A 15,611-nucleotide genomic window follows, 5' to 3' on the forward strand; every position below is an offset into this window, starting at 1 on the left:
GCTGATAGTGACTCTTGCTTGATGCCAACATTTACAGTAGGTTACAGTAGAGCAACAGGGGTAATGACTCCAAATCCCAGCTCTGGCACTCTGACTACTGAAAATGTGGAGATATACTGTATACAGTTTTTCACTTATATTTCAATTTAATCTAGTGTTTAATTTGAACAATTTTCCACAACTCTGTAACAAGAGCCTCTTTTTGTGACATTTAGATTTTTGACACTGAATGCTGTTCTTCCTATGGAAAGCAGTGCTCCTTATTTTATAGTTGTAGACTTGTTTTTCACATTAAACTGACACTGGGGAGCAGTCCTACTCTTTATTTGCTAAGAAAATACATTAAAATAGTCATAGTGCACTTCTCCTAATAAGGAAAGGTGCAAGAATCCTGATCTGACCACCTTCTGTAACACATCAGGTCTTCCTTTTTGATTACAATACTATGGAGCTCCTTTGTAGACCCATCATTTTTAAATCATTACGATGCCTCTACATTCCCACCTGGTTTCCCAGTGGGTTTGATTTATCTCACTGCCCTAAAATGCTGCCTCCTAGTTACCAAAAGAGACAGTGATGATTTTATAAAGCAGCCATAATCATATTGTACATGCTGCATGTTGGATCTGATTATTGGCACATGGCTATTCAACACAAAAGTAACCTGATGAACTCCTTCATTTACTTTCTGTGATGAAATCTGAGGAGAATCTTGGCAGAATTTGGTTATGTTGAAATAAGGACTCTGGAGTCTGTGTGAATGTTAAAGTAAGATGGAAATCAGATTGTATCACATCAGAATGTATCACGTCAGAATCTTTCCAGGGTTAAGATAACAGATGAAGTATCTCCCTAAGGTTTTAGAGAGTTGTGTACAAGCAGTGAAGATCTAAAACAGAGCTACAGAAGAAACAGCAGCCTTCAGATTTTTATATTACAGGTATGATTTAATGTTCTTATTGTTAGAATTCACAGAAACATAACATTTATGTAGCACATTGAGTTTAATTAAGTATAAGTATAAGTAAGCAAGATGTAGCATATTTATTAACATTGATTAATTAATGAAGAACTATTGTAGAAAGTTAAGTAAATAAATATAATATGTTGATATAGGAAATATTACTGAATTTCATTTGGTACCAAATTTTCATTGTGTGATGTCTGTACAGTGTCTTAATGGATGTGATGATAAACATTATTACATATTACATGAACATATGTTTATTAACAGGCAGTATTGTAAATGTTATTTAGACTGAAACAAGTGAATAAACACCAGGTCTATGGAACATGAGCACAGACTAAACAAACATGGAATAAACATTAACATTGCATGGATCAGACAATGGACAATAAACACTAGACCAAGTCCAAGTGCTTTACAGATTAAATATTAGTGCTTCAGTGTCCAGAGACATGATTCAGGTGTTTGAGATGTGACTTGGTGTGTGGTGTGAATGTGTGCAGTGGTTGATGTGTGCTGTGATCCCTCACTGCTTTTGGCCCTAACCTGACACCTGATGATGATGTAAACTTGATTAGATAATCATTTACAAAGGTGCACAAATAAATCACTTGGTATTTGATACTTACATATTTATATTTATTTATTTATTTAAGATTGAGATTTTATTTCCATCAGCTAGCTGTCCATCATGAAGCTGAATCTTTTTCTTCTCCTGCTTTTCACTGGTGAGATTATTTTTATAAACGACTAATGGCATAATTTATGAAATTATTATCAGGGTTTGAAATGACCGTTTTCCGACAAATTGACTAGTGATTTGACAGCATGCTACAGCTGATTTTTACCCAGTGTTAATTTCAAACCCTGATAATAATTATTATTACACAAATTAATATTAGATGTATAAATATTATATATTTAAATCTTATTATAATTTTACAAACGTGTGGAGTTTCCAATTTTTTATTTGAAGAATTTAATGAGAATTAAACAAGTCAATATAATCATATATCAAAGAGTTAAGTATATACCTGTCATTATTATCATTTAATAAATAAATATTTTTATTTATTTATTTTATTTTATTATATCGAATTGTTTTATGAATAGTCAAATAGTCTGTAGTTAAAGTTTTTTTCAACTTTGTGTTGAAAAAATAAAATATCACCAACAGGACTGGTCCCAGTTGCTATCCTGCAAACCGTCCTTCACAAATATGACCTGATAATGACAAAGGTGACATGGCCTGTTGCACAGAATTACTGCAGGGTGATATACGACGATCTGGCAACAGTCATAAGTGATACTGATTGGCTAAGATTGAAGAATGAAACAGCAAACAAAAATCTGGCAACATATGCCTGGGTCGGATTATACAGTGATGTCAATAGCTGGCGCTGGTCCTTAAACGACCTCCCACTGAAGAATGTCAATTATACCATCTGGTCCTCTGGACAGCCTAATAATCTCGGTGGAAAAGAAGCATGTGGTATCATAGGTGGTGGTAATGCATGGTTTGATACACAATGTACAGGACTAAAACCCTTCATCTGCTATAATGGTGAGTGAATATCATGATACTGGTTTTTCACATTTTGGGTTGTATTTTGGTGTCATGTTTCCTGTACAGACAGATGACTGAGACATGACCTTCTTTCCTTTTTCCCACAGCTAATTTCAGTGGTGCCGCCCGGTTTATTGGCATCACTACATCTCTGTCCTGGCCTCAAGCTCAGGCTTACTGTAGAGAACATCACACAGATTTGGCCAGTGCTCTAAACAGTTCAGACCAAAACATGTTAGGGCAGGTGAGGAACATCCAGGGTGATTCCTGGATCGGGCTCTACAGAGACACATGGAAGTGGTCAGACGGAACCATCACTTCAAACCTACCATGGGCTTCTGGAGAACCTGATAATCGTTATAGCAATGAGAACTGTGCAGTGGTTAATAACGGAGTGTTCTATGATACACCCTGCAACTACGTGTACTGTTTTTTCTGTCATTCCAGTGAGTCTTGTGTTTTTCCTGATTTTTGCTATTAATATACAGTTGATGGCAAATTAAATACTCAAATAATTATTTAATTTAATACACTTATTTTAATTAATAACAAAAATAAATAAATAAATGTACCCTCTCTCACACTCATTTTCTACCGCTTATCCGATAAAAAAATGTAAAATGTATTATTTATTTAATTCAGGAGTAACTGACAGTACAAGGAGAAGAATGTGGAGGATGTTCAAATTAGACTTTTAGGAAAGGAAATTCAACTACTCTCTCTCTCTGTGTGTGTGTGTGTGTGTGTGTGTGTGTGTGTGTGTGTGTGTGTGTGTGTGTGTGTGTGTGTGTATGTGTGTGTGTGTTTGTATATTCCACAGTTTACCTGACGAATCAGATAGTGAGACTGCAGGTGAAGTCTGATGGCAGTGTGTTTGAGCCTGCTGTTCAGTCGTCCATTTTAGAGCAGGTGAGTCTCAGGACGTCTTTGAAATTTGGAGAAAGTTTGTGTTTTAACATCAATGTTATCACTGCTCATCTGTTCAAATTTCTGTCATTCACTCCTTTTATTAATTCATCTTTTCTGGGTGACACAAATTTCTTTTCTTTTTCATACTAATGATTAAACCCTGATTCTGATAATCAGTTGAAGCAGAAACTGAAAGAACATGGCATGTTGGAGAACACCACAGTGACCTGGAGGATGCAGCCAGATGGAAACATCTTCAAGAAGAAAAAAGATGATCTGTAACATCTAAATGTTCACCTTCAAGTCCAGCAGATTGTAAACCGACTGAAATGTATTTAACTTTCAATATTTAAGCTTTAATCAGTAGGGGGCGGTAGAGGACAAGATTAATTAGAAGTAGAAGAACAAACATCTCATTTTATTGCTCTGTTTGTAACACAACCACTTTGACAAATTTAACATTAGTTTTAATGTTTTGTCAAATAATTATTATTTAATATGTTCAGCTTTTGCTGCAAGCTGCCACTGGACACAGTGATAAGGAGAAAGTCAAAGAGGGTCTGTTCATATACTGGGTTTAACACATCAGTGTGTCGTAGTAAAGAATAAATCCTATATAGAAGAGAGAGAATGTAACAGAACCTGTAAATACACTGGGTGTACTTAGAACAGTCAGATATAATGACCTTGACACTATTACTGACCTTTTATTCTTCTATTTAGATTTATTTACATATTTTGTTGTTTTTTATTCTAATTTCTGTACTTATGGGCTATAGGGTTATACATTAATATTATCAATAAAAAATTTAAAAATAGAATGTTTTGTTTTTGCAACAATCATAGATTAACATTTATTATGGTCTGTTATTATTAATTCCATGAGATTTATATTGATTCTTAAAACACATCATCTTCATCATCATCATCATATCATCATCATCATCATTATACATCATCACTGCCCTCATGTCATCAAGAATCATTAACACAAACAGACGTGCTGAAGTGAAGGAGCTACAGATCCAAACATTATAGATCATGAAGATCCTCCTACTTGTTCATCTGTTTGGGAAGCAGGTGTGTGTGTTTGTGTGTGTGTGTGTGTGTGTGTGTGTGTGTGTGTGTGTGTGTGTGTGTGTGTGTGTGTGTGTGTGTGTGTGTGTGTGTGTGTGGTTTTATGTAAAACTGCTTTTCCTATGAAAACAGAGCTCTTTGTTGTTATATTTGTAGACTGAAGCATGAAATCTGGTTTTACACATTAATCAAACTCTGATGGTAGAATTTATTTTTTTACTTGGATTTAGAGAAAAACTCTGATTTACACTGCCACTAATTCTGAGCTGATATCAGGGAAAACAGTATCATATGAACCAGACAGAGACGGTGGCTGAACAGGAAAACTCTTTACTGAGACAGACTGAGAGCGTTGATACAAAACAAAGGTGTAGTAATTGCTGTTGTCTATAAGCACCAAAAGCAGAGAACAGATGTGAAGGTTGACGTGTTTACAGGACGGTTGATATGAGAAAAATACAGGATACAGGAGAAAACGTGTTTTAAGGCGGCATTAGTGTTGACATGAGATAACCGTGTTGAAATGGTGTTTGTAAACGTTATATAGGCTATTACGTTATTAGCATGTTGTACGTGCCTGTGGCCTGGTATGAAATAAGAACCGTGTTGAAATGGTGTTTGTAAACGTTATATATTACGTTATTAGCCTATCTTTACGTTACATACGTGAGCATCATGAGATAACAGTGTTGAAATGGTTTTTGTTAAAGTTATATATTACGTCATTATCCCTTTACATACGTGAGTATTGACTTTATTAGCATGTTGTACGTGCCTGTGGCCTGGTATGAAATAAGAACCGTGTTGAAATGGTGTTTTTAAACGTTATATATTAAAGTTTTGTGACATGAGATACTATTTAGGTTGGTCAAGCTGGACTTAGCTGTTCAGGCTGGAAAACCAGCTTGACCAGCTTTGCCAGTCTGGGCACCGAGCACCAGCCCACCGTCACCTGCTTTTTTCCCCCCACCATTAACGTTACTAATTACCATGTTTTACATGTCTGAAGCCGATGAGGAAATTTAGTTTAATATTAAAACACAAAGTTAGCCTGTAAAAATGACGTTTTCCACACTGTAAGACAATAAGGCTGATTCCTTATATTGTTTATCTGCTTTTTATCGCTTGGAACTTGGAAAATAAAACCCAAAGGCATCTGTCTGTTTATGTACACTGTAAAAAAACTCTGTAAAAAAGGGAAAATGTCCTGGCAGAAAATGACCAGAACTTTCTCTGTTTTGTTTACGGACATTTCCTTTAATTAAAAACAGTACATTCAGTACATTCTCCGTGACCTTTAGGGACACTTCAATCCGCCTTGAAACACAACAATGGTGACAATCAACAACAAAGCTTCATGCCGCAATGCATGCTGGGTACCAGGATTGTAGAAAACTCATTCACAAGTCCCATCATGCATTGTGACATTACAAAATTGTGCAACTTTCTTACCATTTACTGTCACCATTGTTGAGATTTGTAGCCAAAGTGTTAAAAAAAAGCTAAAAAAAACAAAACTAGCACATTACAGCAGTCTTATTCAATACAGTGTCATTTGCATAGAGCATCACTTTTATATGCTTTATCTCTTTATTGTTCTTTTATCATTTCATGTTTAAATAATAGGCAGCATAACATATAAACAATCAATCTTAGATGACATGATAGTTTTTCCTCTATAGTCATAATAAAATATTGTTGCAATTGCTAAAAGAGGAGAGTTAGTTCAGTGAAGGTCAAGAGACAAATGCCTAACTAACGGAAACAGTAATCACCATAATGGTGACTTTAAATGAATCTAAAATAAACACAAACTGGAGATTTAATGTGATAAATTTGGTGGAAAATATCCATATGACTTGTTATTACATTACTTATCATCCATGTTTAGAAAATAACTCTGCAAGAAAGTTGTAATATTAGGTTTCAAACAGAGATGGTGATAGAAAGGCAAAAGTGAAAGATTAAAAGCTGATTAAAAGGCAAAAGTAAAAAGCTGCAATCACAGAAGTGTGAGAAAAGTAGGAACTTTAAGGCAAACGCTTGCACGATGACCTCGTGTAATGGCCGCCTTGCTGTCTCCTTAGCGGTTATTGCACCCACAATTCAATGCATTATTAAAAATACGGATAAAACGCCTGTAAACAGAAATCACGGAAAATTATTTTATATTATACGGTACCTGTTTTTTTACAGAATTTTTTTACAGTGTATTTGTCTGCCTTTGTAACATTAATTCATCTTTACCTAATGTTTTGGTCTTGTTTTACAGCATCAGTTTCCAACGGGTTTCCAGAAGTACAAGAACTTCTTTGGTAAGTTTGTTTTATTACTTACATGCTCTATGTCTATGTTGAACAATCCAAAATTAGGTTTTGGGCCGAGCTGTTTAGAGAGACGGCCCATCCACAAATCTGTCTAGTGCAAGTTTCTCTCTGTTTATGTTTCAGGTGTTTGAAGATGGCCCAGAGAGGAAAGTCTTACAATTCCTAATCTAGAAGCATTAGGTGAGTGTGTCTGAGAATGATGGTTACGATCTGCAAAATCCACACTTACCTTCAACACTGTCTACTATAACTACCTAGCCTTTTCTTTCTTTGTTATTCAACAAGAGAGAACATACATTAATGAGGAGCAAAGGGAAACCCTGAAATCCTTTTTTAAGGAAGGAATGACACGTGTTGGCTCACCCATAATAATAAGAGCAGCTTCAGCTACTGGATTGGACACCAGTGTCATAGAAGTAAGGTTTACTTTATTGCCACACTAACAATAAACATGTCAAATAAATATATCATTCTGCTGTACCGTTGGTGTAAATTAAGTGTTTCGTTAACATTCATTTTAAGTGGTGTAATACTCTTTCGTTATTTTTCATTTTTCTCTTTCAGAACTGGATCGGTAATTACAAAAGGTCATTAAATGCTTCATCTGAGCCCCGACCATCAAAGGCCAAAGCTCACATCCGAGAGCTGTCCTTAAAAACAATGGTGAAGGACAACATTAACATATACTTTTAATTGTTATACTAAATGATTTGTTGCTGTACATCAGATTTTCAAGGTTGTTGTGTGTATTGAATGAATCATCAGGTCATCTACTTCACATCTTGTTACAGAGAAAAGAGTTTCACAACACAAGTGAACCAGTATGTGTACTCACATTATGCTAACCCTACCCACATACGTTTGACTCCAAAGTACGGTTCATTTTGCTAGTGTGATCGCTTCGTACTGTACCAGGGTGCGGTACCCATAAGCTTTCCCTGGTATGCTTTGCAGAGGTGGTGTTGGGTATGGTTCCTGTCCCTGTAAAACACTCTGATATACGCGGCACAAATACGTACAACCATGTGTCACTGCATCCGCACAGCAGTTTTGTTTGACATTATGCGTGCTGCCTGGACCGATTTCCTAATGACATTAAATCAGCTTGTGAGTGATTCACAAGTTTTCACATACATGAAATCAAAAGAAAGTAATTTGTATATATTCATTTTATGCATATTTGTGTGCTGTCCGGAGAGGTCTCCGAGCTTAGAATTTGGCCCGAACCCAGAGTATCCCCCTTTTTTTTTTCTGGGAAAACAAAAAGCCAAGAGTGAGGTAATGGGGTGGTGTAGGGATGTTGTGAAAGTCGCAGGATAGAGGTGAGAGACGGCTATACAGTATATACCTGCTTCCTCTTGCACTTATTGGTTGATTATCTGAATGTGTGCCTCCGAAATTTTGTTAAATAAAACCTCATTTGGGAAGCAGACTGCTCCTAATATGCTTTTAAATCTCTCTCGTGGTTATTTAAAGTCATATGCCAAACAATCTGCAAAGCGAGCATGATTTCAAAGACACCTAATAAGCTATAAACTCATTATTACGATGAACTCCGTTGTGCATATCTTACAGTTTTCTTCAAAACAATTGCATCTTACTCGGGTATGGATCATAAAGTGTGGATCTTAAAGCTGGGGAGGGGGGAAATTGTACTTTGGCACGGTTCGGTCTGGTTAAGTATAATGTGAGAATGCCCTGAATTTACTTTAAAAAAGAGAGGCTGACTCAATTTTTTCTGTGCATCTTTTTTTTTCTTCTCAGGCACAATGAAAGATATGGGGAGGTGGTCCACATTAGGGAAAGAGGACAAAGACAAATACTGTCAAGAAGCAGCAGCACTGAGGGCACATGGCCAGGTACAGGACCTTAGCCCTGAGATGAGGGATCACCAAATTAAAATGCACCTGAAGAAGCTGAAGTTAGAGGTTTGAAAATAAGTGTCATTTGCTAGGAATTAGTGGTATTATAGTATTAGATACAAGGGTGATCAACAGCAATTGTGATGTGAGCAGAACATGTGATAGACAACTAGATTATTTATCTGTAGATTTTTTTTCATCATTTCAAATTAATTCATCCCCAAAAAATATTCCATCTGATTTTTGTTTACAAGGCTATCAGCATCAAATATTCTCACATTGAAGAGACTGTCAAAGGCACATACAACCTTCTCAAACTAAATTCCTACTGGTTGGGCTAGTCTGTTTAGATCAAGGTGGTCAATTGAAACATTAGTAGTCAAATATGGCCATGAGTCAAATATTAGTTGGATATTGGACTCTATGTAAGCACAGCTAATGTATAGATGGTTTCAGAGGCAACAACATAAACAGATTGCTTTTGTGGCCCAAACTTCCGGTAATCTTCCGCAGAAAATCAATAAGAACAGAGCAATCTAGAGCAGAGCCACTGTCCTGCAGAGTTTAGCTCCAACCCCAATCAAAAAGACCTGAACAAGCTAATTGTCACGATGTGACACGGTGAAACAAAAGGCAAGAGAGGATCCAAATGCAGATAGGACTTTACTGGACAAAAACAAGAAACAAACATACAGGCAGGCAAAACAGATCAGGACACGGAACAGGAACAGAGAACAACATGAACCAAACACCTACAACGACCAACCCCAGGGAAGTGAACAGACAGAGTAGATATAGTGGACAGGAGCCAATAACAAAGCAGAGACGATTAGAGACAAAGACAAGACACCTGGGGAAGAGATGGAATGTGATTAGTGTCCATGGTGAGCAATGAGTGGGCGGAGCAAAACAATTAATATCAGGGGGAGACGGCAGACAGAAACAAGGGGAAAACACAGATAGACACATTACACTAATCAAGGGCTTCAGGATCACTTGTAAATTATAAGCAGGTGTGTTGACGCTGGGTTGGAACTAAACTTTGCAGGATAGTGGGCCCTGCAGGAGCAGGGTTGAAGACAAGTAAATTACCTTAGTACAAATCATAGCTAAAGCATATATACTACACTGAGCTAATGTTACTGTGAAAAATAAATGTATACAATTATTTACTATTTTTGTGGTTGTCTTTATGTAAGTATTGTAAAGGTGTCCAAGCTTGAGGATTTGGGTGTGGAAACAGCTGTTTTATCTTTTGATCGACAAAAGTCCAGCTTAGAGGTGTATAAGCTGAGCAGCAAAGGAGCTGCAGATTTCCTGGACTCAACAGACACAGTGAACAACTTTGCACTGCATTTCAAAGGTAATATTGGTTATATGAAATATCCATATATTCACAGAAATCGACTCAGGTTTGTAATAGTGCAAATATACATAATACAGTTTTATAAAATTAATTGTTGTCTGTTGTTACATCTGTAGCCAGCTCCTCAGCCGCAACATCGAGTGCCAGAGTTGAGGTCAATGTGCTGCTGAGAAAAATGCAAGATCTGTTTAACCAAAAATATAGTAAGCATATGTCCAAACACTTTTTAAGTCTTGACAACCTAATATACCTTCATGAATCCATGAATCCAACTTATTTGTGTCCATCAACCATACGATTATGACACCTTACCAAAATGACTGTTTACTGCCTGTACACTGGCTATCAACAGGATGGGAGAGTCACAATTGTCCAACTGTGTTACAATGTGTAACATGTACATGCATGTGTTTGCCCTGTCTTTCAGAGGAGGCCGGAGGTACTGGAAGGCTCCCCTACCAATCCCTGGTGAATCAGGGAATGACAATTAAAGTTGCTGGACTTCCCAACAGCCTTACTTTCAAAAAGCCATCCCTTTTATGGAAGGAATCAGTTGGAGGCCATTTTGCAAGCTGCTGAGGAGATTTCATTTGAAATCAGTAAGTGAGATTAACAGTGGTTGTGTTTCTCCACTTGTGTTTCGGCAGATGATTTGGCTTTATGTAAAGTGGGGAAAATATGTTAACTAAAGAATAATACAGGCCTACATGTGAGTCTATGTATAGTGCTGCACTCTAAAAATGGCCGGGTTCTTTTTGACCCATAATTGGTATATATTGTACAGAGCACATGCTGGGTTGAAAAATGACCCAATGTTGGGTTGTTATGCAACCATGGGGTATAATAATCCAGTAGTTGGGTTAAAACAACCCGGTATTGGGTCAATGTTAACCCAGCGGTGTTAAACAGTGGTACACCGGTACCAGTGTATACCTTTTAGGTACAAAAGTGTACTCTTGAAAAGGTACTGCCCCAATGACAACTTTTTCTGTGAAGTATTTTGTTATGAATTGGTGCTATAAAAAATAAATGTAATTCAATTGAAACAGACACATACAGAATCTATAACCTGAAACTATGACAGTTTGTAAGGGATGTGAGTCATGTGACACGATTTCTCAGTTGGAGTTTCCTCATTATAGTGCAACACATTTTCTAAAAAGGCATCTCTCCAGAATATCCTATAGCTGTTTAGTTGAATTTGACTAGTGATTGTGAAGGCCCTTTGCAACGGTTGAATTCTGTGTATAAAATTCCCGTGAATTATATTCCTTCATTAATACTGCTGTGTGATTTTTTTTTCCTCCTGTAATGCAGGAAGACCAATTATTTGTTATGCTTATGCTACTAAGTGTTTTTTTTTCCTAAACATATCAATCAGATGCAGCACAATGCGACACCACTGACACAGCAGAAGGAATGTCAGAGGCCATGGGCGCAGAAGGTACGCTGAGTTGTTATATATTAATTTAAAGATAAAATAAAAACATTAAACTTAGAGAGCATCGTTTACTAGATATGTAATTTTGGTCATTACACTGCACATTTGACCACCATACACATTATTGAAATAATGAAATGAAGTCAAAAGATGAAATCTGTGTGTGATAGTTTAATATCTTCAAATCAACAGACACAGCAGATGTTGTCCAGACGCAGTCAGCAGAAGACATTTTAGAGGCCATGTGTGAAAATGGTATTTCTTTTAAGTCTGCCATTGACATTGGACACAAAGAGAAAAGCTCACTTGTTTAAAAATTACAATTTATAGATACAATATTTATTCAGGTGACATTTAGCATCTTTTATATGGTTAGTATTCTGATAATTTTACACTTTGAATTGGCTGAGATTTAGATGCAAACACTGTATGTATTTTTAATCTACAATTTACTTATTAACTATTGACAGTATAAATGCTGACAAATTGCATTATGAATTTGTAATTTAGATTTAGAATTTATATGAAGAAAGTTATTGTGTTGTGTTTTATGTTCTTTAGGTACAGAGCTGGAAAAACAGTCTTCAGAAACAACCACTACAGTAGCCATCGTGATGACTGCAGACGAAGGTATCTTTTCAAATTGTGGTGATTTTTACGTCCCATTGAGAATAATAAGCTCTTCCTCAAAGTAGCCCAGGCCAAGTAGACCTGGTTTGGAGGCAGCAACATAGATAAAAACAGGTAGTTTCAACAGATTACACTACTTTAACAAGAACAGATATTGGAACAGAACCATAGACCACAACATTTTAAAACGGAAACAATCCAGTACACAGTGACACATTGTGACAAATCAGACCCCGATTCTTTCATTTAGGACTACGGCCTACGACTGTATGAGTTATGGCATTACAGTTAGTAATAAATCATAAACCTGCATCAATGTGAAGTAGAGCTGAAGAAAATTGAGTTACACTTCTGAATCAGGTTTGATTTACATAAATTCCTCAATTGGAAACCCAGAGTTTTCCTTGTTTCAGGGTTACACTAATGCCGCTTTCTGAAATGGGCCACAGAAATTTTTCTTTGTTGACCTACTTTTATCTTATGATTGAGCGTCAGCAAGATGGGTATATGCAATACCCACATTTTAATTTGGCAATGGTTACAAATGAATAAACTCCCTTTGAAATGTTACTTTAATTATGCTCATGAGTATAATGTCAACTAACTGGCTTGACTTAAAAATATTTGTTTTTTATTTGATAGATGGAGGCAATCTGTGCTGTGTCTGCCACGTCCATTTCGATGACAGGAAGAAGAATGCTTCAAAGAAGTGGCGTTCATGGTCACAGTGCACAGTGTGCCAATCATGGTCACACACTGCATGTGGTTTTAAAAAAAACATGTGTCTTAAATGCAGTGTCAAGACACCATGCAAACACCCTGAAGCACTACATCAGTGATAGAAAACAAGATGGGTTAACAAGATGTTTTATGTTCCAACTTGTTTTTACTTTGTTCATGACCCCATCCCTACAAACACACACGTTTTTTTTTGATGTATTAAGTTCCATTTAAAGTTGTTCTTGCTAATTTATTGTACCGATTATGTACAGAATAAAACTGATTTTTCATTCACTCTATTTATTGTTGTCATTTGTTGGCACCATAAGTGTGGTCCCCTTTACCTGGGACATGTGGGGACCAATTAATATCTATTGTACTGAATTTAGTCCACAGGTTGTAAACGATAAGTAGCCTATTGTTTCATCTTTTATCAATGGTTCAGTTGGGTGTTGGCTCTCACCATACTTTTCAATACACATACTTGTGGATATACAGTTGAACAGTACAATTAAATTTTTCAACTTTAAATATAATGGTTGCTATGAACAATGATGATGTTATATGCATCATGAGTTAAAAAAAAATGGCTATGCTCAGTTGTAAGGAATGTTTTGGAATGATTAATTAATTTCACATTATGTGTCATTTTGTGTTAAAAGTAATCAGTGACAACCCAAGAAACACAATATGTGGTGTTCCAATAATAACACAGAGATGCATTTAGTGTGTTCCCAAAATAACACTGTGTTGTTTTAACACATCTGTTTTTAGAGTGTAGTTATTACTCTACAGTATGCTGTAGCATTCATTAACAAAGTTTTAAATAATATATACTACTATAGTAAATTGTAGTATATATACTACAATTTACTATAGTATGGGTATTTACTACTTTAACTATAAACTACTTTAGTACTTTTTTATGTGGGTAGAATTTTTATGACCGGACACACCTGATCCATAGACATTCATGGTATATTTTGCATACTGCTCAGACCTGTCTTTGTGCTTAGAAACCTGGACAAGAAGGAACATGAAACAATACATAGGCTTCATATACTAGATTTGGCACACATAGGTGAAGCATTTACTTTCTCACAGTGACAGGTTTTGGAAGGAGGGAAATGGTACTCTAATGGATAGAATAAATAGGCCTGTTTGCCATTTTTAGTAGAGCTCAAAAGAAAACATTTTAACATAAATAAATATGCTAGAGAAGATGCAAGAGAGCATACATTATGAATAATGTATGTATAATCTAGGTTTTGGCAACCAATAGGCCTAATAGTCATCTACTACAAGTAGCCTACAATCGGAGATGACTACCCATCAGACGATGGTCTTATTTATTAATGCTATGTTTTTAATTATCATAGCAGCATTAACATAAATAGATAGCTTATGCATATACAGTAAGCTCAAACAGAAATGCACAGTTTGTGTGTGTGGACCACTGACCAGGTTTTCCTCAAAGTGTGGGGTCTGTTTACACAGCCAGAAACAAACAAACAAAAAGCTTTATTTTATCTAACCCTATTGAGCCTTCAAAGTGCTCTCTGAAACTACACCTGAGATGGCTTGTGTACGTTGAAATGAGAACATGAAAAGTTTGTTGTAGAGCTAAGCCAAATACATCGTTAGAAAGGTCATGACCTGGAGAATAACATATGTCAGTATGAAGAATCTACATGGCTCCTGCTTTGAAATACTGACCTTTGAAACATCACCTTCGTGAAGGCTTATAATTAGGCAACAAAAGGGGCTACAGACATGGGACCAACTGTTAATAACAGCTCTTGACCTCAGTTGGGACACTGTCAAATATGGTTAAAAGTAATTTAAAACTATTTAACAATTAAATATTTAAAATCTGATTGCATAAATGTGTTTACAATCCCCTAAACTCATCACTGTACACTCAACTCACTATTTACAACCTCCAATTATAAGAAAAACAAATGTTTTAAAAACTACAATTCCCTGCAGGTGCACAATGGGGTAGAATTCGGATGGAAACAGCGGTTCTGGCTAGATGGTTTCAGTGATAGCAGGGTCAATAGCAACCACCATAGCAACAAACTATATAAAACTAAATGTAATATAAATTCACTGTACAAAGAATGTAAAATAAAATAAAAGCAGCCAATGGGAAGATAAAAAAGTACTAATCCAAATAAACTTAGTTCAGGAGCATTTCAAGCCAATAATCGTTATGTAAGAACCTACTGTATGTGACACACTGTTGTAAGAAATAAAACATGTGTAGTGTAAAAATAAGACGATGATGTTGAAGATCTTAATAAAGAACAAGAAGTTTATTCCAGCATAGCAGTGACAAAATACATGGCGTACTTTGGGTTCGTCGGAGTCGATCAGAACCCCGAGCAAATCCTGCTCAAGCCTTATATAGTTTTCTTTTTTGGTAATTTAAATGAAGTTCCACTTTGAATGTGTATTGAGTGTAAGAACTGAATGTCTCCCAGATGGCTGAGCTACACCTTGTTGTCTAACTGATGTCTTTAAATGTTAATCATGGTCACGTACACCTTGTCTTGGTATTGTTACAATTGCTAGCATCCAAGTGGTCACTTTAAATGGTAATTGCAGTCTCGTGGAACCTTTGTTCGTGGTGATCCTTAATGTCCTGCTGCCGTCCCCATATTTATAATTGAATCAAGTTTATACGTTTAGGTCCTAAACGTATTACCTTATGATACTTGAACCTTTTTAGGAATGAGTTCT

At 36.1% G+C, this 15,611-nt stretch overlaps 1 protein-coding gene and 1 pseudogene across 2 annotated transcripts; both read left to right on the top strand.

The window, feature by feature from the left end:
* The first annotated feature begins 872 nt into the window (after positions 1-872).
* Positions 873-9,214, top strand: LOC113637994 (macrophage mannose receptor 1-like). 2 transcript variants are annotated; one of them, XM_047815915.1, is made up of 10 exons: positions 873-940; positions 1,624-1,695; positions 2,145-2,531; positions 2,642-2,980; positions 3,355-3,443; positions 6,793-6,835; positions 6,971-7,027; positions 7,133-7,263; positions 7,412-7,510; positions 8,612-9,214. In XM_047815915.1, exons 2-7 carry the CDS (start codon positions 1,659-1,661, stop codon positions 6,976-6,978), a joined length of 903 nt encoding a protein of 300 aa, XP_047671871.1. In that variant the 5' UTR covers positions 873-940; positions 1,624-1,658; the 3' UTR covers positions 6,979-7,027; positions 7,133-7,263; positions 7,412-7,510; positions 8,612-9,214. The 2 variants fall into 2 exon arrangements, with proteins under 2 accessions (XP_047671871.1, XP_047671870.1); XM_047815914.1 differs by lacking the exons at positions 6,793-6,835; positions 6,971-7,027; positions 7,133-7,263; positions 7,412-7,510; positions 8,612-9,214 and adding an exon at positions 3,621-4,232.
* Positions 9,215-9,672: 458 nt separating this feature from the next.
* On the top strand, positions 9,673-13,165 carry LOC125145128 (annotated as a pseudogene).
* The last annotated feature ends 2,446 nt before the right edge of the window (positions 13,166-15,611 follow it).

The sequence above is a fragment of the Tachysurus fulvidraco genome, chromosome 7 (assembly GCF_022655615.1).
Source record: "Tachysurus fulvidraco isolate hzauxx_2018 chromosome 7, HZAU_PFXX_2.0, whole genome shotgun sequence".
Classification (NCBI taxonomy): domain Eukaryota; kingdom Metazoa; phylum Chordata; class Actinopteri; order Siluriformes; family Bagridae; genus Tachysurus; species Tachysurus fulvidraco.